The sequence below is a fragment of the Protopterus annectens genome, chromosome 13.part0 (genome assembly GCF_019279795.1).
Source record: "Protopterus annectens isolate FY-2018-M chromosome 13.part0, PAN1.0, whole genome shotgun sequence".
Lineage (NCBI taxonomy): Eukaryota > Metazoa > Chordata > Ceratodontiformes > Protopteridae > Protopterus > Protopterus annectens.
In genome coordinates, this window is record NC_056747.1 from 840086359 (window position 1) to 840108819 (window position 22461).

General features: G+C 39.7%; 1 protein-coding gene across 2 annotated transcripts in view; it reads left to right on the top strand.

The window, feature by feature from the left end:
* The window catches only part of USP32 (ubiquitin specific peptidase 32), a 3310274-nt gene that overhangs the window by 2876235 nt on the left and 411578 nt on the right, over positions 1–22461 (top strand). For both annotated transcript variants that reach the window (XM_044054559.1, XM_044054560.1), the window contains exon 29: positions 19393–19513. In XM_044054559.1, coding sequence (XP_043910494.1) covers positions 19393–19513 — 121 coding nt within the window. The remainder of the gene's footprint in view (positions 1–19392; positions 19514–22461) is intronic.

Sequence of the window (22461 nt, forward strand, 5' to 3'; positions counted from 1 at the left end):
ACAAACTCTCAATTTGCTACAACCACATTGCCAGGTTTGCCACTGGGCTGCCTTTTAGGACACATCATTGCATCAGTCTAAATCAGCTTGGGTGGCTTGAAACTACCCAGCCTAATCCAGTATAACCAACTGATTATGGCCTATAAAATCCTCTATAATCCAGACAATACTCCTGCACGTAAAAATATTATCACCCCCTATAACAATCCTAGACCGCTTCGATCCTGTAACAAACTACTAATTCAGACTAGCAAAATTAATAACACAGTCGGTGACTCTCTCTTTGCAAACTCTGTAAGTAGATCCTGGAACTCTCTTCCAGCTGATATTACCTTACTTTCCACCTTAGGTCAATTTAAAACTAGACTCAAACAACATTTGTCACTTAACTGGCTATGTCAATGTATCAAGCCTGGCTAACTCTCTCTAGAATGTGGAAAAATCTGTTAACCAGTTTACTGTGTAATTTAATTTAATCCTGACTGACGCTCGGGATTAACTCTAACCTGTGGAACTTGTTTAACTTGCTTACTTATGTAATCTCTGCAAATAGTCTGTTTGTAATATGTAATGCTGTATCTGCTTACCCTTGGAGCTTTTCTCCCCGGGCCTCTGCTAAAAATGGACATGCATCCAGTCAGGCTATCACGGTCAACAAATGTAAAATAAAATAAAGTTAAATAAATGTGTTCTCAGTGGGATTTGAACTTTGATTGACAGACTTGACCATCCTTTGTGTGATCCCATTGGTTAGGTAGCTTTGAAGTTTGATTCCTGGAAAATGTTTTTTTTTTTATTGCTATTGCCTTTGCTCACAGAATCTCAGAGCTGCAGGAGTTCATGTGTAGAAAGCCATACTGAGTCTTTCACAGGACTGTAGTGGCTGCACTGACAAGAATACATTTCCTCCTAAACATGGTTTCTGAATTGTCCTTGAACAAATATAGTGAAGACGACAAGGCATAATGTGAACTTTCACACCTTGGATGTGCACCATTAGCTTAGGTTTTATCTGAAGTGGGTGTGTGTGTACTTAGGAAGATCAATCAGTTTGTGTTTAATCATGGTAGGAAAGAGCTAGCAGTCACCATACCAACCTTCCTAGTTGAATTTCCAGATGCATAATATTTTGTCATTTGGCAGCTTGACAGCTTTTGGAAAATGCTGTTGCCAAAGGCCATTCCAGTGGAAGTATAGTAGCTTCTGTTGCTTACTTCAGAAATTTCTCCATTGCAGATGTGTGCTATAACCACTTAATTTTTTGTTCACACCTCCACAAGTTAATGACTTTGACCATAACTTGCAGAGTTGTGCCTTTTTGTTTAGCTTCAGTTCTTCACGCTAAAGCATTCATCTCCTTTGGTCGCAATAGGAAAGAGCTAGCAGTCACCATGCAAATCTTTTTCTAGTGAATTGTCAGCAGAGTAATATTTTGCCATTAGGCAGCTTGTCAGCTTTTTGAAAATGCTGCTGTCAAAAGCCATTCCAGTAGAAGTATAGGAGCTTCTATTGCTTGGTCCAGAAATTTCTTCATCACAGATGTGGGGTATAACTATTTGATTTTTCATTTATACCTCTACAAGCATCATTGTCTTGACTATAAATTTTTGAATTGGGCCTTTTTGTTTAGTTTCTGCTTTTCAGTATACAGCCATATGTTTCTCTGGACTTTTGCCTGTCCTCCAGCTCCTTACAGCTCTGTGGGTTTACTTCTTGGGGAGTCATCCCAGTAGTTGACCCACCAAAGTGGTCTGTGATGTTAGCTATAATGTATGCTTTCTTACTTGATTTAGAAGAGGAAACCTTCCTTGGTGGATCCCAGATGCTTTCTTCTGTCTCCATCTGTGTGAAATGCCACTCCATCCAGTTTTGTCTGTGTAGGTTACCTGTAAGTCAAGGGGCATTGTACTCAATAATGGGTCTTATAAGGGAAGAATATAGGCATGTTATGGCCACCTTATCCCTGGATGAGATACTCTTACTAATGAGGTGGGCCATGTAAAAAGCTTTCCGTACAATGGAGGCAATATGGTGGTCAAAAAGTTAGTCTGCTATTAACCTGGGTGCCCAGGTCCCTCACAACTGATTGCGTGCTTAGTGCTTTATTGTAAATGTCATAATTTGTGGGGACATCATTCTCCCCAAAAGGGATGATGATGCATTTTTTAGCATTCTGTTTGAGGCCATGTTTCTGGCACCACTCATTTTGTTTCGGTGAGACTCTCTTGGAGGATATCCACATCACAAGGGGGATTGATGACAGCACCCAGCTTGCAGTCATCTACAAACTTGGTCAGCCATAGCCCACTAGATTTGGCATGCATCTCTGAGAAGTATATCCCAAACAGCAGCGGCCCCAAGACCGATCCCTGGAATACATCACTTGTTATGGGTCTACTACTTGAGGTGGCTTCCCCCATTTTGTCTAGGTGGGTTCTATCAGTGAGACAGTTTGCTACGCATCTGGTAACGTATGGATTGATGCCTAGTTGAGAGATTTTATCTGTTGTACCTGAGTGGTGAATAGCATCGAAGGCCTTGGCCAGGTCAAGGTAGGTGGTGTGCACTGTTTTTTCCTCGTCTATGGCCTTGGTGACTGTCTCAAAAAAGTCGACCAAATTTAACAGGCATGACCTCCCTTTGACAAAACCAAACTGTGTGGAATCAAGTGTCTGGAGGTTGCTAGTGTCCTTGTTAAAGCGGTCCATGTTAATCTGCTCCATGGCCTTGCAGATCAGGCTAGTTAGGCTGATGGGTCTATAATTTCCTGGATTGGTAGATGCAGCACCTTTGTGCAAAAGGAATCTGTAGCTGTCCTCCACTCGGCTGGGACAAAGCCCATACTCAGGCTTTGGTTGAATAGGGTGCCTAATGGTGCAATTCCTGCCTAACTTTATGTAGTATGCAGCCTAGGATGTTATCGGGTCCCATGGAGGCTGTATTTTTTGCCTTTGAGAGGGCAGTGATGACTTGCTCGCTAAAGATAAGGGGATGGGGGGCAGGTACTGAGGATGTCCTGTTTTACTGATTGGGGGGACAGAGGAGTGAAGTTTTTACTGAACCTGTCTGCCAGCAGGTTGGGTCTCATTCATGTTGTCGAACCTTTACAAGTTTGAACGTCATATGGTTGAAACTATATGTTCGAACTTGTAAAACTTTAAACGTAGCCCCCCCCCCACGTCGGGGGTGCAAGACAGCTTGCCCCCCTGCTTACAACCTTCAGGTAAGTTTTTTGTGTTTTTTCTTTTTTATTTTTATTACGTTGTCGAACTTTTATAGTTGAACATATGGCGTTGACCATATGGTGTTCGAACTTTTAAAATTTCAACAATGTGATATAGACCCCAGCAGGTTGGCTATATCTACAGGGTTTGTGTATGTAATATCCTTGACCACCAGTTCTGAGGGCTTCCCTTGAGATTGCGAACATATGTGAAGAAAGCCTTATGATTGTCTTCAGTAGATGTGGCAAGTTTGGGCTTGAGGTTTGCTTTGGAGGATTTCACTAGTGCTCTTATTTGCTTGTTCAGGCTAAGGAGAGATTGCTTCTAATTAGACACCTGCTCCTTCTTGGTCCTAGACAGCAATTTTTTTCCTTTTATTATAGAGTTTTTTATTGTAGATGTTCACCAGACAGGTTTACTCTTCCTTCAGGAGGATGATTTTGTCCTGTCTGTTATTCCTGATTCCATGCAGCTATATAAATGCTCATATAGTACTTTGGTGTAAGTTTGGACATATGTGCCAGTTCCTGTGGAGGGGGAGGGGGCTGTGAAGGTGTTTATACCTTCCCCTCAGGAGGTTGTAATCAGCTTTGGAGAAGTTTTTTTTGTTTGACCCTAGCTGGGGGAGGGGGTGGGGGGTTCGGGGGAGATGGTGACTTCGAAAGTGACTGCTTTGTGGTCGGATCTTACCAGGGATGATGACATTGTAGGGATGCTGCAGTGGTTGCTCATGTTGCTTAATATCAAGTCCAAGATATTTTCACCTCTTATGAGGGTGTTAACCAACTGGTCCAAGGCATTTGCATTGACAAAATCAAGGAATCTCTGGGCATTTGTGTTTTGGCATGAGTATTTCTTCCAGTCTGTGGTTGGATTGTTAAAGTTGCCAAGAATCAGGGTAAAGGGTTGAATCTTGATAGATTCAAAGAGGTCCAGATAGTTGAAGTGGGCATCTTCACTCAGAGTTGGAGGCCTGTAGCTAGCTATGATTTGAATAGGGGTCTTTTCAATTGTTAACTGCACCTGGAGTATTTTCTGTGCATCATACTGTTTGACCAGCGTAGAGGTGTGTATATCTTTTACATATATTGCAACTCCACCTCCTTTTGTTTTACTGCCCCCAGTTTGGGGTCTGAATAAATGATAGGATGAGTAACCTGGTATGGCTGGGGTGCTCTCCACAGCTTTGAACCAGGTTTCTGTGACTGCACAAGTGTCAGCTTCTTCCAGGGTTAAGAATGCTTGCAATGAGTGGAGTTTCATGTATAGACTCCTAGCATTTAGCCTCATGACCTTTAATTTATGTTTTGATAAAAATTTCCATGTTGGTAGTTTTGACCTCATGGCATTGCCTAGAAAAGGCAGTATGGGTAGGCAAGAGCCTTTGCCAGAAGCATGAAGTCCAAAGGAGACAGATGCAGGCCATCTCTGGCAAAACATCAAGGCTTGTCAGTCATGTCCAGGCTGTCAGCTACTGGTTCCACTTGGAATGACACCAGAAACTAAGCCAATTTAAAGTCAGTCATTTTCTGTTTGTATTGAAGCATCATTCTGGGTGACGGTAGAATGCTGCTTTAGGCTAGGAACATATCTGCCTGGGACACACATTCAGCGAGCTAGATTATGTCTCTTCATATAGTCCAAGGAGGTACGTCTCAAGTCATTCACTCCAACATAGACTATGACAGAGTCGTAACAGTACCTATTGAGAGACTTGAGTACATTGGTGATATGGCAGATTCTGGCATCTGACAAACAACTAACCATGTCTTTCTCCTTATCCAGCTTGGTGAGGAGCACATTTGTGTATCTCACAATGGAGTCTTCTATGACTAATATGTTGGGTTTATGTTTAGGCCTTAGTGGCTGTGAGACACAGGTGTGTGGACTTTGTGTGGTGGGCAGTGGAGTTTGTGTGCATTTATGCCTCGGAGGTCTCTTTTGTTTGAGTATGCTTTTGTTGAGGACCTTCATATATGTGGTGGTCTGTTGTGCAGGTGTGGGTGGTGCTTGAGGTGTTGTGTTTATGTTGCCAACCTTCTCAGTGTCAGATGTACTGTTTTTTGGGGGAGAGAGCAAAGACACTAGGTGCTTGATGTAATTGTATCTCTCACAAATTTTGTTGCTAGGTAGTAGCAGTAGAGGGTTGTCTGTGTACATGAGGTAGTAGCTACACTACACTGTCTCAAGATGCCCATATCGACCAAACTAAACTGGCAGGAGAAAATGTAGGAAATTGTCCATCCATATTTGTGAGAGACTGAAAGAGCTAAGAAGGTAAAGGGAGGAAGATCTAAAAGTAGTACTACTGGATTATTTATTTATTTATTTATTTATTGACATTTGTTAACCGGGTTAGCCCAACTGGGCTTGGGACCCATTTTCAGTGGAGACCCAAAGAGAAAAGCTCCAAGAAATACAGCAGTTTACAATAGAGGTTCTACAATCACTAAATAAGTCAGAGAAAAAAGTTATACAGTATTGAATATGAACAAATTGGTTTCACAGTGGATATGTTAGACAAATCAAAAGAAGAAAATTAAAAGGCAGTATACCTGTATTATATTACAGGGTAGCAGTGTAATTTCATATTTACATGTTTACATTACTGGTTTGTTTTGTCAGTGCAGGTATCAGAGATTTGGGGAGAAAAAAAAAACAGGCTTGATTTGGTCAAAAACTGTTTAAGAAAAAAAGGGGGGGAATGACATAAGGTTTGGGGAAAGTTATCAAGTTGGGGCTTGGCAAGGACAGATTTTAGATTTTTAGTAGGTGAGCCTTGTGTTTTTCTTTAAAATGGGATGGGTGAATGATGGAACAGATGTCCCTGGGAAGTTTGTTCCAGGTTTGGGCAATGGAGGATTTGTAGAGGTATTTGCCGAAAAGTTTTTTTGGGTTGGTGGGTTTGTAGCGGTAGTTGGTTAGAGGTACGAAGAATACGGGGAGGAGAATAGATTGAGATGAGAGAAGAGAGGGTAGGGCAGAATGAAGGTTTGTAGAGAAGGGAGTGTAGCATTTGAAGTTGAGATAGCTGCAATAAGTGGGGAAATTCGAGCCAGTGTAGGGAGTTAAGGGATAGGCAGTGGTGTGCATTATATGGTGAGTTTGTAACAAATCTAGCTATCTTATGGTATGTTTGTTGAAGTTTGTTTAAGGTAGTAGTTTGGATATGGGTAAATATAGGGGCAACATAAAGAAGGGAGGGAAGGAGAAAAGCTTGGGCAAGAAACAGTCTAGCACTGGATGTTGGGTATCTTTTGTTACGATATAGAAGACCTAGTTTCTGGTGAGTCTTTTTTATACTGTGTAGTAACTGTGTAATGACTCCTAGAAGTTTAGTTTGGGTTTCAGGTTTGATACTAGTAGTATTTGAAGAAGTGATAGTAAAGGTGGATTTGTGGTAAGAGAGAGAGTGGGGAAGAAAAAGCAACAGCTTGGTCTTTTTGGGGTTGAGGATCAGTAGGTTATTGGTTAGCCACTGTTCAGTAGAGAGGAAGGTCTGTTGGGTACGAGTATGAAGTTCGGATATGCTGTCAGAGATACAGATGAGGGTAGAATCGTCAACATATTGGATGAGGGAAGATTGTTTACAAGATGTGTGGAGGTTATTAGTAAAGATGTTAAAGAGGAGGGGTCCCAAGATGGAGCTCTGGGGAACTCCTGTTGGAACAGGTATAAAAGGAGAAGTGGAAGAGAGCCATCTTACTGATTACACAAGTGCTGCTAAGGGAAAACTTGTAGCTGGAATACCTCAGAATGGATTAAAAAACATACAGCTGAAGCTGTGGATACAGCAGACCTGTATCTAGACTATACTGCTCAATTTTAAGGTTAAGAACTTAGTAAGAAAAAAATCACAATGAAGCCCATATTAATCACTTATAGTCAAAAGAAAAGAACTTGCAGTATAAAGAAAATACAGTTAAACAGCAATGAAATGCAGTAAAATGCAGTTAAACAGTAATGAATTGCAGCAGATAGCAATGAAATATAGTTACTCAGCAGATTGCTTTGAAACAGTAGCTCACAATCACAACAGTAACAGACAGCACAAATAAAGCAGCAATTCAGTAGAATGCTGTCATCAATTTAGTGAGGATACCAACAAGCAGTAGTAAATATGGCAAACATAAATGAATTAGAAAGAGGTACTTTTTTTTTTTTTTTTTTTTAGTAGAAATTGAAGAGACAGCAGATAAGATAACTCAAGCCTCAGAATCTAAATGGTTTGGCCTTTACTAAGTTCTCAGTATAAACAGTAGAATGAGCTGATGTAATGTGACTGGGGGGAGTGTCCAGTATCAACTTTATACAAGGAGGCGGGCAACTCAAAGCCACCAAGATTTAAGACCACCACAGGAGCTGGACGGGAGGGTAGGACAAAAAACAGTTGCACAGATTACACAGATATACAGTAAAACAGAAGTGCAGAAAACAGTTGAAAATAAGCACTTATCTTTTTCCAGTATCACAGCAGAGCAAATGGCAGAAGGCCTATCTCACTGCAGCCTTTAACATCTTGAGCAGATAAGTGCAGCTGGTTTAAAACACTGGCTATTAAAGGCAGAGAAACAAAAACCAGCCCAATTATCCAACCAAAGCAACAGTGTTGCAGGAATGCTTCTACCTAGATCAAACCAGACTGGATTCTTTCTGCCACAAAGAAAACAGCTAGGCCTCTCTAGACAAAATATTTCACTACAAGCTCTAAAGTATCAGTAACAGATATTCAGCTGTAACAGACAACAAAAAGGAGACTAAAAACAGTTGCACATATTACAAAAAAAAACAGTTGCACAGATTTCACAGATGTACAGTAAAACAGAAGTGCAGAAAATAGCTGAAAGTAAGGACTTATCTTTTTCCAATATCACAGCAGAGCAAATGGGAGAAGGCTTATCTCACTGCAGTTTTGAACAGCTTGAGCAAATAAGTACAACTGGTTTAAAACACTGACTATTAAAGACAGAGAATCAGAAACCTGCCCAATTATCCATTCAAACTAACAGTGTTGCAGGAATGCTTCTAGGTAGATCAAACCAGACTGGATTCTTTCTGCCATGAAGAAAACAGCTAGGCCTCTCAAGACAAAAGATTTCACTACAAGTTCTAAAGCTCACAAACAGTAACATATTTCAGCTCTTTCAGACAACAAAAATGAGACTAAAACACAGTTGCACAGATTACAAAAAAACTGTTGCACAGATTTCACAGATGTACAGTAAAACAGAAGGGAAAAAAACAGTTGAAAATAAGCACTTATCTTTTTCCAGTAAAACAGCAGAGCAAATGGCAGAAGGCCCATCTTACTACAGCTTTGAACAGCTTGAGCAAATAAGTACAACTGGTTTAAAACACTGGCTATTAAAGGCAGAGAAACAGAAACCAGCCCAATTATCCAATCAAAGTAACAGTGTTGCAGGAATGCTTCTAGCTAGATCAGATCAGACTGGATTCTTTCTGCCACAAAGAAAACAGCTAGGCCTATCTAGACAAAAGATGTCACTACAAGCTGTAAAGGTCACAAACAGTAACAGATTTTCAGCTCTAACAGACAACAAAAAAGGAGACTAAAAACAGGTGCACAGATTACAAAAAAACAGTTGCACAGATTACAGATATACTGTAAAACAGAAGTGCAGAAAACAGTTGAAAATAAGCACTTATCTTTTTCCAATGTCACAACAGAGCTAATGGCAGAAGGCCTATCTCACTGCAGCTTTGAACAGCTTGAGCAAATAAGTACAACTGGTTTAAAACACTGGCTATTAAAGGCAGAGAAACAGAAACCAGCTCAATCATCCAACCAAAGCAGCAGTGTTGCAGGAATGCTTATAGCTAACCAGACTGGATTCTTTCTGCCACAAAGAAACAAAAAAAACAGCTAGGCCTATCTAGACAAAAGATGTCACTACAAGCTGTAAAGGTCACAATCAGTAACAGATATTCAGCTCTAACAGACAACAAAAAAGAAACAAAAAGTTGCACAGATTACAAAAGTACATTTGCACAGATTACACAGATATACAGTGTGCAGTGCAGAAAACAGTTGAAAATAAGCACTTATCTTTTTCCAGTATCACAGCAGAGCAAGTGGGTGAAGGCTTATCTCACTGCAGCTTTGAACAGCTTGAGCAAATAAGTACAACTGATTTAAAACACTGACTATTAAAGGGAGAGACTCGACCAAAAGAAATTCAGTGTTTTGAAAGTTTGAAATTTAGAAGTAGACGTATACACACAGACACACACACACGTGTGTGTTGGTGTGTGTTGGTGTGTGTGTGTGTGTGTATGTATATATATATATATATATATATATATATATATATATATATATATATAAATGTAACAATGTTGTCACATCTCTTTCCATTAACCCTAGTAAATTTGTTAACAGTTAAGAGAATCATCACAGGGCTGGGTAACCCCTAATACTGTCTTCCGTTTATTTAATGGCAGGAACAACTTTTGTTTTTTTTTTTTTTTTTTTACAGTAGTTGTGAACAAGATAATCAGCAATATTTTTTATCCCTATTGTAAGAAATTGTACATGTAGAGGGTAGCATTTATTTGTAAAAATAATTGCTGATATTTCTACATTTCTCAGTCATACTTGTAACATCTTGGAACAGTGGTAGCACTGTTACCTCACAGCAAGAGGTTCTCCTGTTCGATTCTCGGCTGGAGTGTCTTCTGTGTGGAGTCTGCATGTCCTCCCCGTGGTCGAGTGGCTTCCGAAAGACATGCGTGAATGGGCGTGCCTTCACTGAAGGTTGGGCGTCGGGCTGGCAACTCGGCACCATAAAAATCGACTGCCAATTGTTCGCGGACCGGAGTTCCGCTGCGGCGACCCCTAACCGGGAAAAAGCCGAAAAGACAAACAAACTTGTATCATCTTTAATATATTAGTATTTTTTGTCTGTTATCCATATTGTCTACTCTTTTTTATGTTCTCATTCATAATGTCTGTTGCAAAGGCTCTTGTGGTCATTAGCTTAGTATCCACCTATAAATGGAATTGCAGTTGTTATTATGCAAAGATATAGTTTTGTCTGTTTTGGTAGCTTTGAATTGGCACAAGTAATGGCATCCATTTTATACCCATTATGAAGAATGCACTGTATAATGCAATTGACTTATATAATCTATCCAAGAGCTGCAGACTCATGTAGCCCTTAAATTTTCCTAGGGTTGCTGAGTAGTGTGTGCATCTGTTACTTCTTAAGCTTAGTTACCAAGTAAGAAATAAACACACTGCATAAGATTTAAGAATTTTCTGTACTATATTCTCACCATATTATCTCGTATTTTCATTTAACTTGTGCATTACAGTGTGCTAATCCATTTATTTGTCTTTATTTTCTAAAATGTTGCTATTTCCCCTAAAATTGTGTTTTTTCCTGTATTGTACTTCCCTACACTGAACCTGAAAATAGTCTACTTGATTGGTGTTCTACAGTGGCTAGCAAATTAAAATAAAGTAAAATATATGTTTAATTTGTTTTTAAACTTTATTAGTATTGTGTCCAGTTCAGAGAGTTTTGTGAAACAGTTATCAGTAAAACAATTTTCTAACTCTAAGTTAGAAATGTTTAATGCAAAGTGAAGAGACAACATGCATTTCTTTTGTGTTTTTTTTAAACATATTTCTTTTCAGTTTTATGAAGCATTCCCTTCTTTAGTTTTCATTATTGCATTTAAGTAATGCTACCACATAGTAAGGCATATATATCAAAGAAAATAGGCTATTTTGTGTGCTTTGTTCACTTTTCAGCAAATGCTGATCAGTCAAACCTGTTTCATCTCACAGGTTTGAAAGCACATTTTAACTTACCAGGGTATTGTGTGGTCTCCTTGCAAGTTATATTAGTTAAGGGCTTGCAGAGTATTTTTTTCCTCTGACGTGGGATACTGGGGGGCTTACCCTGTCTTCACTCAGGGTTGTGCTTTTGAGCCCATTCAATGTATTGTGATTTGATGAAAAGTGAATCTGAGACATCTGCTGTATTCTCAATGTCAGCTTACTTGGACAACCCCTCTGGATCTGATACTATCTTTTCCGTACATTCCTCAAATGATGGGTCTTGGATCTGACTTTGGCCTCTTTTTCAGACTTTAATATCCATAACTCAGGCTCCTTTCCTTCTCTATCAGCCCCTGCTGTCCCTAACATTACCCAGATCTCATTTGCAGCTTGTAGATTTTAGACATGATTCAGGCTAGTGTGATGTTTTTGATATTTAGTTTCTTGTAATTTTTTCTCTAATACTTGGGTCATTTTTTTCGTGATAGTCAGTCTCTTTCTTTTTATAGTGCCTTCCTATTCCCTTGTTTCTGTTGTTTAAAAAAAACTTGTCTTGTCTAGGCCTTTTTTCTACCTTCTGCTTTACTAGTTTTTATCAGTAAACTTTGGCACCATTGCTTGTAATTTTTCTTAGCTTTGTAAATCCCCCCCTATTTTTCCTTGGAGTATTACCATTGTTGGTAGTGTTTTTCTTTACAAGACTATGTCATAAAAGTGTGTGGCTTGCAGCCACAAGATGCCAAATTCTGACTACCACTCTAAATGTGTTTACTGTTTGGGAGCAGCTCACTTGGATGAAGATTGCTGTATTTGCATGGCTTTCAGTCATTGAGCCATGATTGAGTGCCAAAATAAAAATAAAAAAATCTGCATCTGGAGCTCCCTCTTGAGTAAGAAGTTCTCTGATGAGCACAAGCCCTATGACAAGGGCAAGGAGACAATGAAACAATCCTCTGATTATTCTCCATCATCTTTTTCTTTGGCAGCAAAATCTTCCAAACCTTTGGATCTAACTGCCCTTTTGGATCCAGTTCGGCCAAAGACTCCCCCTTCTAGATCCAAGGTTTCCTTGGATCCTCTTTCTGCCAGACTGTGCTTGCCTTTCCTGCAGGAGTAACCTTTACAAAAGATTCTTGAAAGACCTTCCACGTTGTCATCATTGAGGTCCATCAGGTCTACCAGAAGCTTGACAGAAGATGGTGTGGATAGAATGAAGTCCTCAGGACCCAAATTCAGTTGCGAGTTCTCCTGTCTGTGCCTCTTATCAAATCCTTGGGGTGCCTATCAAAAGCATGAAAGACCACAACACTGAACTGCAGAACATCAAGACCAGAATGCTGAAAGTGCCAAATAATGAAACCCAACAACAACGAAACCCAGAGCAGTGAACCAGGCAGGTGAGTTATTGTGCAAGATCACTGTACAGCTGTATTATCGGTCTTGCCCATTCCTAGTTGCAGTGCAGCTTGTAAGTTAGTATATATAATTAGCAGAGGGTGTAGGGGTGCAGGGGGCTTGCCCCTCTGCAAAAGCTTTTGTTTGTGATATTGTACACTTTACCTTTGATGTATGCAGGTTCGTTGTTCTGGGTTTTATTGTAGTTGGGTTTTATTGTTTTGCAGTTTCAGTGTTCCACTCTTGCTGTCTTGCAGTTCAGTGTTGTGGTCTTTCGTGCTTTTGATAGGGACCCAGGTCCATGAGCTTTGGGCCTTCTTCCTTACTTATGACTACTCGTACAACAATCTGACCCCCAGGTTCAGGATTATTGGTGCCAAGCTCATCTGGATTGTCCATGGTGGATCTGAGGTTGTGGCCTTCTTCAACTCCAGTATTGTCTCTGACTCGGCAAGCTCCAATTTCTTCAGAGCCAGAAGGATCTCAGTACCAAAGCTTCAGCTTCAAGTCTCTGGTTAAGGGTTTGACTCCATAGCTGTTGGAGCAGCCTCTTCCTCTTGGAAACTTGTCATTTGATAACTCAGCTCAGGCTTCGATCTCAGAATAGAGCTGCTGCGGTGCCCTTGGCCATGCTGGTGTGGCAGCTTCAGCTCTTACCAGAGTGGCTTTAGGTTCTCCCTCAGCATTTGACTCTAAGGCAGTGGAGAGAGCTTCCTCCAAGGCTGGAGAGTGCACATTTCTGCCCTTATTAGGTACACCCGCTCTGCATTTAATAGTCCTGGGTTCTTATCCTGCACAGTCTATTCCATTGGAACAGCCGGTTCATACTGGCCTTGAGAAAGTCCTCATTCAGGACTCCCCTCAGGCTTCAGAGTCCTCCCTGTAGCTTCCCCTGCAAAGATTCCATGGAAGCATACGTGTAAGAGGAAACACATTGACTCCACCCAGGAGTCCTTGATAGAAGAGACAGATTTCAATGAAGGTGAGGGGTTTCCCAGTTTACCCCTTGAGGATGTCTCATTCGTGGAGATCCTCAAGCTACTAAGACAGAAAAGAGGTTGATCTTCTGAACCCCTATCCCAGGAGGAATCCACATTTATTGAGGCTTTTGATTCCAGCTCACTCTATGGGTGATTCCCTAGGTGGATGAGATGGAGGACTTAATCTCTCGCCAGGCATGAAAGGAACCAAACATTACTGAACCGATCCACAGGAAACTGGACAAATACCTTATGGCTCAAACAAACAAAAATCCACCACAGCAATGGAAGAAAACAGTTACAGCAAATACGAAGCGAAATCCTTTATTGCCACAAGATACAGACTAAGCGCTTTCACCAGTAAACTGGTATCCTCAGAGTCTGTTCTAACACACTTCCTTCCATATTAAATACAAAAAATACATTCCCAATCATCCAATTAATCACTTAATTAAGCAGTTATGTCCTAGTTCATCATTTTTTAAAGTTAAATAACCTCTTGGTCGGACTTGTCTATCCATGTTGTATATACAATAGATATAAAATATGTATAAAATATACATATAAAGGTTACATATTGATTCTGATAGAATATTTAAACAGATAACATAACACAGGTCGTTTTCACTTATATATATAACTAAGTTATTACTAAAATAAATATAATCATTGATAAATATTAATTAAACTAAAAAATATATGTGTAAATAAAATAAAACTAATAATACAACACAGTATGTACTGAAAAGTAACCAACCACTTTCTTTTTTCTTTTTTCCTAACTTCCCTATTAAATACATTGAAACCTAATAGTTCTATTATATAACAGTAGCCTTCCATTTTAAGTGGGGTTTTAAAGAGATGTGGTCATTCAGACCAGGATATTTGGTGGCATTAAGTCTTAATTGCCACTCTGTTTCCAAAACCGCCACTCTATTGTTCATATCTCCTGTTGATGATGGCATAACCCTATCTATAACAAAAAACAAAAATTTTTTGAAGTTGTTACAGAACCTACTGTGTAAATAAAGAGCATTGTGCTCATCTTTGTTCTTAATACTTCTAACATGCTCACCTATTCTTTCACGTAGTTTACGTGTTGTCATGCCAATGTAGTAAGCCTCGCATGACACACAGGATGCCAAATATACGCAACACTTAGTATTGCAATTGCACAGGCCAGGACATGCCAAGGTACGTGGGTAACCCCCCACACATATGTAACCACCTTCTGCTATAAATCTACACGCAGTACAATTCCCACATTTACTCATCCTAGATTTAATGTAACCCTTGTTCTCCCTTTCCAGTATGTTCTTAATGTTCTTCCCCCTGCAAAAAACAATTTTGGGGTTATCCCCCAAGGTTTGCCTCATTTGTTCAGTGAAACAATAGTTCCAATTCAATCTTAAACTCTCACAGAAGTCTTTGGCCATTTCATTGTAGTGTAACACAAAGGTGAGACCCTCTCTTTTAAATACCTTATGGCCCCCAGTACCGTTCTCACTGGACCAAAGGCCCACCAGTGGATGCCATGTTAGTAGCAGCAGCCACTAAGAAGGCGCTAGCGAAAGAAAGCTATTCTGTTCTTCCTTCTATCAGAGAATTCAGGGCTTTGGACAAATTTAGGAAGTTTGTGCTTCAGCTGCCTTTGCACTAGTATTGCTAAACTATTTGGCACACATGGCTGGGTTCCAAAGATACATGGCCAAAGAGCTTTCCAAGCATCTTTCTGGGTCCATGTTTGCAGAAGACAGAAAAATAGTGGATTCTCAGCTGGCCACCCTTCAACCCTTGTTGAATACCTCCATGCATCTTATTGCCAACTCAAAGAATGTTGTGTCAAGAGCTGCAGGAACAGGCATTACAATAAGGAGGCATGCCTGGATGTACTTCCGTGATTTTGCAGAACCCTTGAAGATGTTGTTTATCAATGTCCAGTTTGGTGGGTCCACTTGTTCAGCTTCAAGGTCCTACTCACACTCTCCTAGAGTGAACAGGATGAGAAAACTCTTTCTGCCCTAGGCATACAGTTCTCTACCACCGAATGAAGCTTCTCTAGAAACCAGTAGAGGGTAAGAAATTGTGGTTTTAGGAAGTCTAAAGAATTTTTCCAGGATTCATCAGGAGATAGATTCTCCCCCAGAAGCAAAGGGGGGGGGTGTTTAATGGTAGACGTCCTAATGGCAGAGATGGCCTGCAGAAAAAAAGGCCTCAGGGCTCGATTCTCTGAGAGGCCTTTCTAGTGTTCCTTAGTGGATGCCTGACTGCACCTCTCTGAAGGCAGTCAGGGGGGGGGGGTTGTCTCTGTACACCCAGAAGCCTGGGCATCCATCATCAAAGATGTCTGGGTGCAAACAGTAATTTCCATGGGCTATTTTGTTCCCTTTCTATATCCAATCTCACTACAAAAGAAACTTCCCAATGTACCACCAATTCAAAGAAAAGGAGCAGCATTAGAAATAAAAAAAAAACTGCTAGACAAGCAAGCCATCCAGAAGTTCCCACCAGACCAAGAGGGATTAAGGGCTTATTCCAGATTCTTGTTAGTAATAAAAAGAATGGGGACCTATGGCCAGTTTTGTACCTCAGCCACTTGAATCAGTTTGTTAGTCACAAAGTTCTGGATGGTCATGGTAAGTCTCTCCTCCCACTACTAAGGAAAGATGACTGGATGTGCTGGATAGACCTTCACGATGCATACTACCACTTCAGAATGGACGTATGCTTCAAGAGGTTCCTTCACTTCCATCTGGGAGACAGTGATTTCCAGTTCAAAGCTCTGCCCTTTGGTCTCACCACAGCCTCTCAAGCGTGCACCAAATTCATGTCAGTGGTTGCATCTCACCTCTAGCTCTAAAGATTTCGGGTGTTCCTGTATCTAGACAACTGGCTCTTTACCTCTCCTTCTTCCAGGTCTCTTTTATTTGGGCCAGGAGCAACTTGCTTCAGCTTTGCTCCAACTTGGGAATTTCAGTGAACCAGGACAAATCTCAGGTTTCCTCAGTACAAGTTCTGCAATTCATAGGAGCTCATTTGGATACAACCATTCAAATTGCTAGGTAACCAGAGAACAGGTTACTGACCCTAGGAAGTCAGCCTCAATAGCTTCTTTCCTACTAGACGCCACTTTTAGGATCAATGGTAGCCTCCATTACTTTGGTCCCTTTGGGAAGATATTATATGAGAGTGTTACAGTGGACACTTGTGGTCCAGTGGTCCATCAGATCCCACCTCATGATTTTTCCAATATGCATAACAAGGATCTGCAGAGTCATATAAACTGATGGATTCAATTTCCAGGGCTGTCCCCCCCCCCCCAAAAGAAAATCCACAGTGTCCACAGAAGCTTCCCAACTAGTGTGGGGCGTATTACCTCAGAAAGATGGTCCAAGACACGTGATCCCATTCAGAGGCCAATCTTCACATCAGTGTCTAGAGATCAAGGCAGTCCTCCTAATGTTTAATTTTTTTCAAGAATGTCCTTCCTTTAGGGGTGATTTCTATCCTGACTGACAATATGTCAGTAGTCTGGTATAGCAACAAACAAGGGGAAATGCTGTTATACCCATTATTTGGACAAGCAATGAGAGTGTGGCAGTGGATGGTATCTTCCATTCCCTTTCTGATGGCAACACAAATTCTGGGGAAGACCAAAATCCCTGTGGACAGGCTGAGCAGAACTATTCTGCTACATTACGAGTATTCTCTTAATTCAGTAGTGGTGTTACAGATCTTTTATTGATAGGGTCAACCACACTGCGATCTTTTAGCTTCTCCCACCAATTCCAAATGCAGCAAGTTCTTTACTGTGATCCACAACTAGCCTTCCAGTCTCCTATAGGCCACCTTACCAACTCGCCTAATTCCAAAACTTTTACTGAAAGCATTACAATGGAAGATCAAAGTCATTCTCATTGCCACCTTTTTGACCTTGACAGGTGTGGTTTCTTTTCCTCTGGCCTCATTTGGTACACCCCTCTTGAGTGCTGGATCTGAATCCTGATCTACTGTCTCCCCCACCAGGAATGACTCATCCAGATATTTGAACCCTAAAGCTAACCACTTGGTTTCTCCACTTCCAATGATGGCTATTCAGCCCAGGGTTTCCTCCCAAGTGGCCCAGATTCTTACCTCTTCTCGGAAACCATCCACTAGGAAAGTTTACAAAAGTAAATGGAAAGATTTTTCCATCTGAGCTTCACAGAGAAATCTAGATCCTTTTTCTGCTCCTATATTATGAGTGTTAGAATTTCTTGTTTCCATTTTCTATAACAGAGCTTGTTATTCTAATGATAAGGCTCATTTAACAGCCATCACAAATTTGCATGTGGGAGAGAATCACTCTTTTGTAGCCTCAACCTTTCCTCGGAGGTACCTTTTCTTCTCAGACCTCCACTTAAGGATCCCAGTCCTCCTTGGGACTTGACTGTTTTGCTACAAGCCTTGACTCAGGCCCTTTTTTTGAATCTGCTGACAAGGTAGACCTAAAATTTCTGATATGGAAAACTAATTTCCTGGTAGTAATTACTTCAGCCAGAAGGTTGTCAGATGTGCAAGCTGTATCTTGCCCACTTCTATATATTATTTTCCACAAGGATAAGGTCACTTTATGCAGAAATCCTTCTTTTTTGCTTAAAGTAGCTTCACAGTCTTCAGTCAATCAGAGTCATAATTGTCCATCCTTGTTTCTAAATTTTTCAAATAAAGGAGATTACATGCTGCATTTGTTTGGATGTGTATAAACAATTATGCTTCTATCTTCATCAAACCAAATCTTTAAGGAAATCAAATCAGTTTGTTTCAAGTTCTAAGACCAAGATGGGTCAAGAAGTGTCAAAGGTTACCTTAGATAGGTGGTTGAGTTTATAAGCAAAAAGGTTTGGCTCTATAAAGGCCACCAATAGCACACACAACAAAATATGTATCCACTTCTTCAGCCTTCATTTCTAGGGCTTCAGTTGATGACATTTGTGCTGCTGCCACCTGGTCTAATGTTCATACTGTCATTTCCTGTTACACATTAGATTTGCTTTCTAGAGATAAGGCAGCTTTCAGTTCTACTATCCTCTGGAACACCCTTCCACAAAACCACCCTTAGAACTAAGTAGCTGGGGACTCTGTCCCATCATTTTAAGAACAGACAGAAAAAATATGAAGGCTATGCATTTACTTTAATGATAGATCTGTGTTGTCTGTTTCCATCCTTCCTCAACTTCCCTCCCTCCTATCTCATAGAAAGTTTTTCTTCCCTTGGCTTCTGGTATGACTATATGAGCTGTCTTTGGTGCAGCATTACATACTCTTGCAACTTCAGTGCAGGTTTTTCCTTTGCTCTGTCATGTAATTCTCTATTAATACATCTTTATAATGTATGCAATTATTTTTATAAACTTAGGGGACAAATCCGATCTGAGGTAATGTTGGGGATAATGGATAAGGGGAGGAGCCTGAGTTATGAAACCCAAAAGTCTGAAAAAGCAGACAATGTCTGATAAGAGGTCGGATCTGAGACCCATCATTTGAGGAAGGATGGAAACATCGAACACAGGTCTATCATTATGATGTACATAACTTTTGTATTACTTACAGATGTAACAGGGAGAATTATGTGAATATACAGAGCTTTTAACATTGCTTGATTTCATTTCAGACTTTTGCAGAGCCTGTAAAATTTGATGTGTTCTTTACACTTCCTTATACCTGCTATATGTCCTTTGCCTTGCTGAGATTTCTGGCATATGATGAAACATTATTGCCAAACAGCACTGGGTGGTATTAGTTTTCTGTGTGATGCTTCTTTCTCAGATACTTGCTGTAGTAATTGTAGAAAGTTGTTTGCTTTGAATATTTCATCTTGTTTTTATTTCCTTTGTCATATCAAATATTAGCAACTGGAAAATTTTAACTAATTTGGAATCAACTAGTTAGAAGAGAGTCTAAATATCTTGTAAAGGTAACATCTTGTACCCTTCTCTTGCCTCAGATTTTGCAGAGGTTGCAAGATTGAGTGTACTGAAGAGGGGGCCTCCATCGGGAATGCTTACATTGCTGTTGACTGGGATCCCACTGCACTTCATCTTCGTTATCAAACATCGCAAGAGCGGGTAAAATTTAACTGTATTTCTTTCCCCTTTCTCCTCTTGATTGTTGTTTAGCACTATGTTCATCAGTGGATTTTTTTGCTCTAAATCTGAAAATGAATGAGATAAAGCTGGAAGCACATATCACTCCACATATAGTGCAACAGTAAAGGGAACAGAGAGCATTCCTGCCTAGTTCTTGACCCAAACTCAAGCTGTCTGAAAGAGCCCCTTCTTTATTTATTCTTCCCTCTGGTCTTTTTTATATAGTCTTTTTATTAGATATGTTATTCTGTTATGGAGCAAACATGCTACCATTATTCTACTTATAAAATGTCAAAAGACTGTAACATATACTTTTTCTGTATCCAGACTTACCACGCTCATACCTCTCAATCTCTTGAGCAAGAAATCTGTACAAAGCCATAAGTAAAAGTAGGGCAAAGGCCCAAAAATAAGGACAGTTTTTAAATATTGCTCTTACAAACTTAGAAAGTTGATAGAGTAACAGGTTTTGCATTAGCATGAATTTTCTGAAGGATATGAAGTCTGGAACTCAAATGTCTGTCATTATTTTCTAACTGTGATATGTAATGATTTACCACTAATTTGCCAGTAAACCACAAGTATATGAAAACAGACCAAAAATAGGAGGCCACAATCTGGACATTCTGCGAAAATCTGTACAGTTGAGAAGTATGACCACACTAGTGGCACTTTTTATGTTTTGATTCCCTCTGGGATCATCATTATTTTGGTAATGATGTTAAATGTCTGCCTACTTTCCACAAAATCTCACTAATCGATGTCTGTCCATTTTTAAGCACATTATTAAATTATCACTTAAGATATAAGACATAGACAAACATATATTAACAGAACAGAAAACAAACCATTTTAACATTTTCCTTTTAAATGCAATGTTTTCTTTGCTACTATCATCAGTCCGATATTACAAAAAATGTTGATTTCCTGCCTTCTGTTAAACCTTACTTCTCCTCCTCCTGAACATTATTATTCATGCGTTATTCCCACAATTTCCATTTACTTCTATGTAATTTGCTCCTTCCCTTTTCTAAAGATCCATCTTCCAGTTCTTTTATCTCTTTTATAACATTCAGTACTTCAAATACAGTTGGTGTAGTCTTTGATTTCCATTTTCTAGTAATTCTTTTTTGGTAGTCAACAGAATTAATCTTAATAAGGCCTTATTGTGTCTAGGCAGTACAGATCCTCTATCCCAGCTCAGAAGAATAATTTCCTTACTTACAGCCATTTGCTTACCCAGTATTTCTGATAGAGTACTGTGTAGGAAATTTTTTTTTTAAATCTGCAAACTCGTTATACTCCCAAAGCATATGTTCTCTGTTACCTCTTTCTTCTCCATCACACCTTCAACATTTGCTATCTGCCTGAGGAAAAATTCTTTGAAGTCTGCTTGGGATATGAAAATACCTATGCAAACACTTCTAAGCGAAAGTCCTAAACCTTCCGGACTTGGTTGCTTACTTGAGGGGCCATTCATATGTCTTCCCATTGTTTAACATCATCTGATTGATTTTTATCCATTTTTCACAGCTGCATCTGTTCTCCATTCAACTAAAAACTCAACCAGAGCAGGTCTCTCATTTAAAATCCCCCTATCCCTTTCTCTTTGCGTATACTCTGAGATCAAGCCCTGGTAGGGAAGGCAGTCTCTAGTCTGAAATCCAAATGTCATCTTGGCCTCATCCAAGTCTTTTAACTTTCCTGCTCGAGTTATTTGCTTCCAATAACTTGGTTTCTTTGCCAGGTTTCTCCAATAAATTCCAGCCCTCCTTTTGCCCATTTTCTGTGCCCGTACTTGCAGTTATTCCTACTGGCAAAATCTTATTTCTTCATCCTCATATTGGCTCAGATCTTAGAATACTTTCTGCTGCTTTATGAATATAATAATCTGTATGGTTGTTATTCTACTTAAGGATCTGCTTCCAAAATGCTACTCTCTCTCTTTTTTCTTAAACTTCCTCCTTGCTTCATCATCCCTTTCCACTTTGAATTATAACCTTCTGCTTGTGTTATGTAAAGAAGCCGTAATTGTGTAGCTCTAAGTTCTGAAATATCCCTTCAAATCAGGTAAACCTAAACCACCTTGTTCTATTGGAAGGATCAACTTATCCCACTTAACTTTTACCCTCTTTCCCTCCCATATAAATTCCTTCAAATCCTTATTAATTATTGTCCACAACTTTCCTTGGGTTCATAAAAGTATGCCTGCCCCATATGCAAGACTAATGGAACTAAAACATTTTCACTGCTTGTATCTTACTATCCATATCCATAAATAAGAGTTTCTAGTTTCTCAATTTTTGTATTATCTGGTGTTTAGTCTCTTTTCGTATACCCTTAGCTACCATAACAGAAGCTCCATACTCCTAAATACTTCATCTTATCATGTCCCCATAAATATGGGTATTTGTTAACCAATTTGTGTGTGGGTACTTAATTTGCTGCTATAGCCTTTGTTTTATCTTTATTAATTTTTATATCCTAAAAAGATTTGAAAGTGTCTCAAAATGTTCCATAACGTTGAGATGTAATTTTCTAGATTTATCAGGTGCAAAATAATATCGTCTGCAAATAAAGCCAAGTTTTCTTGATTACCATACCAATTATAGCCTTGAATTTCTGAGTCCCTTATTTTCTTTTCCAGTGGCAGTAAATGTAAAGCAAATAACAAAGGGGAAAGAGGACACCCCTGCTTGCTTCCAGCGTTCAAACACAGCTTATCTGAGAGGAACCCTTCCACGTTCATTCTTGCTTCCAATATTTCATATATCCTTGTAATTAACCTCATTGTATCAGGGAATGCAAATGCTTCCAATGCCCTACCATAAAATCTCAGCTTACTCTTGTCAGTTTCTTTTTCTGCATCAAGACCCACCAACAAAAAAGGTTATTAGCTTACATTTTGCTTCCCTCTGGGTAATCAT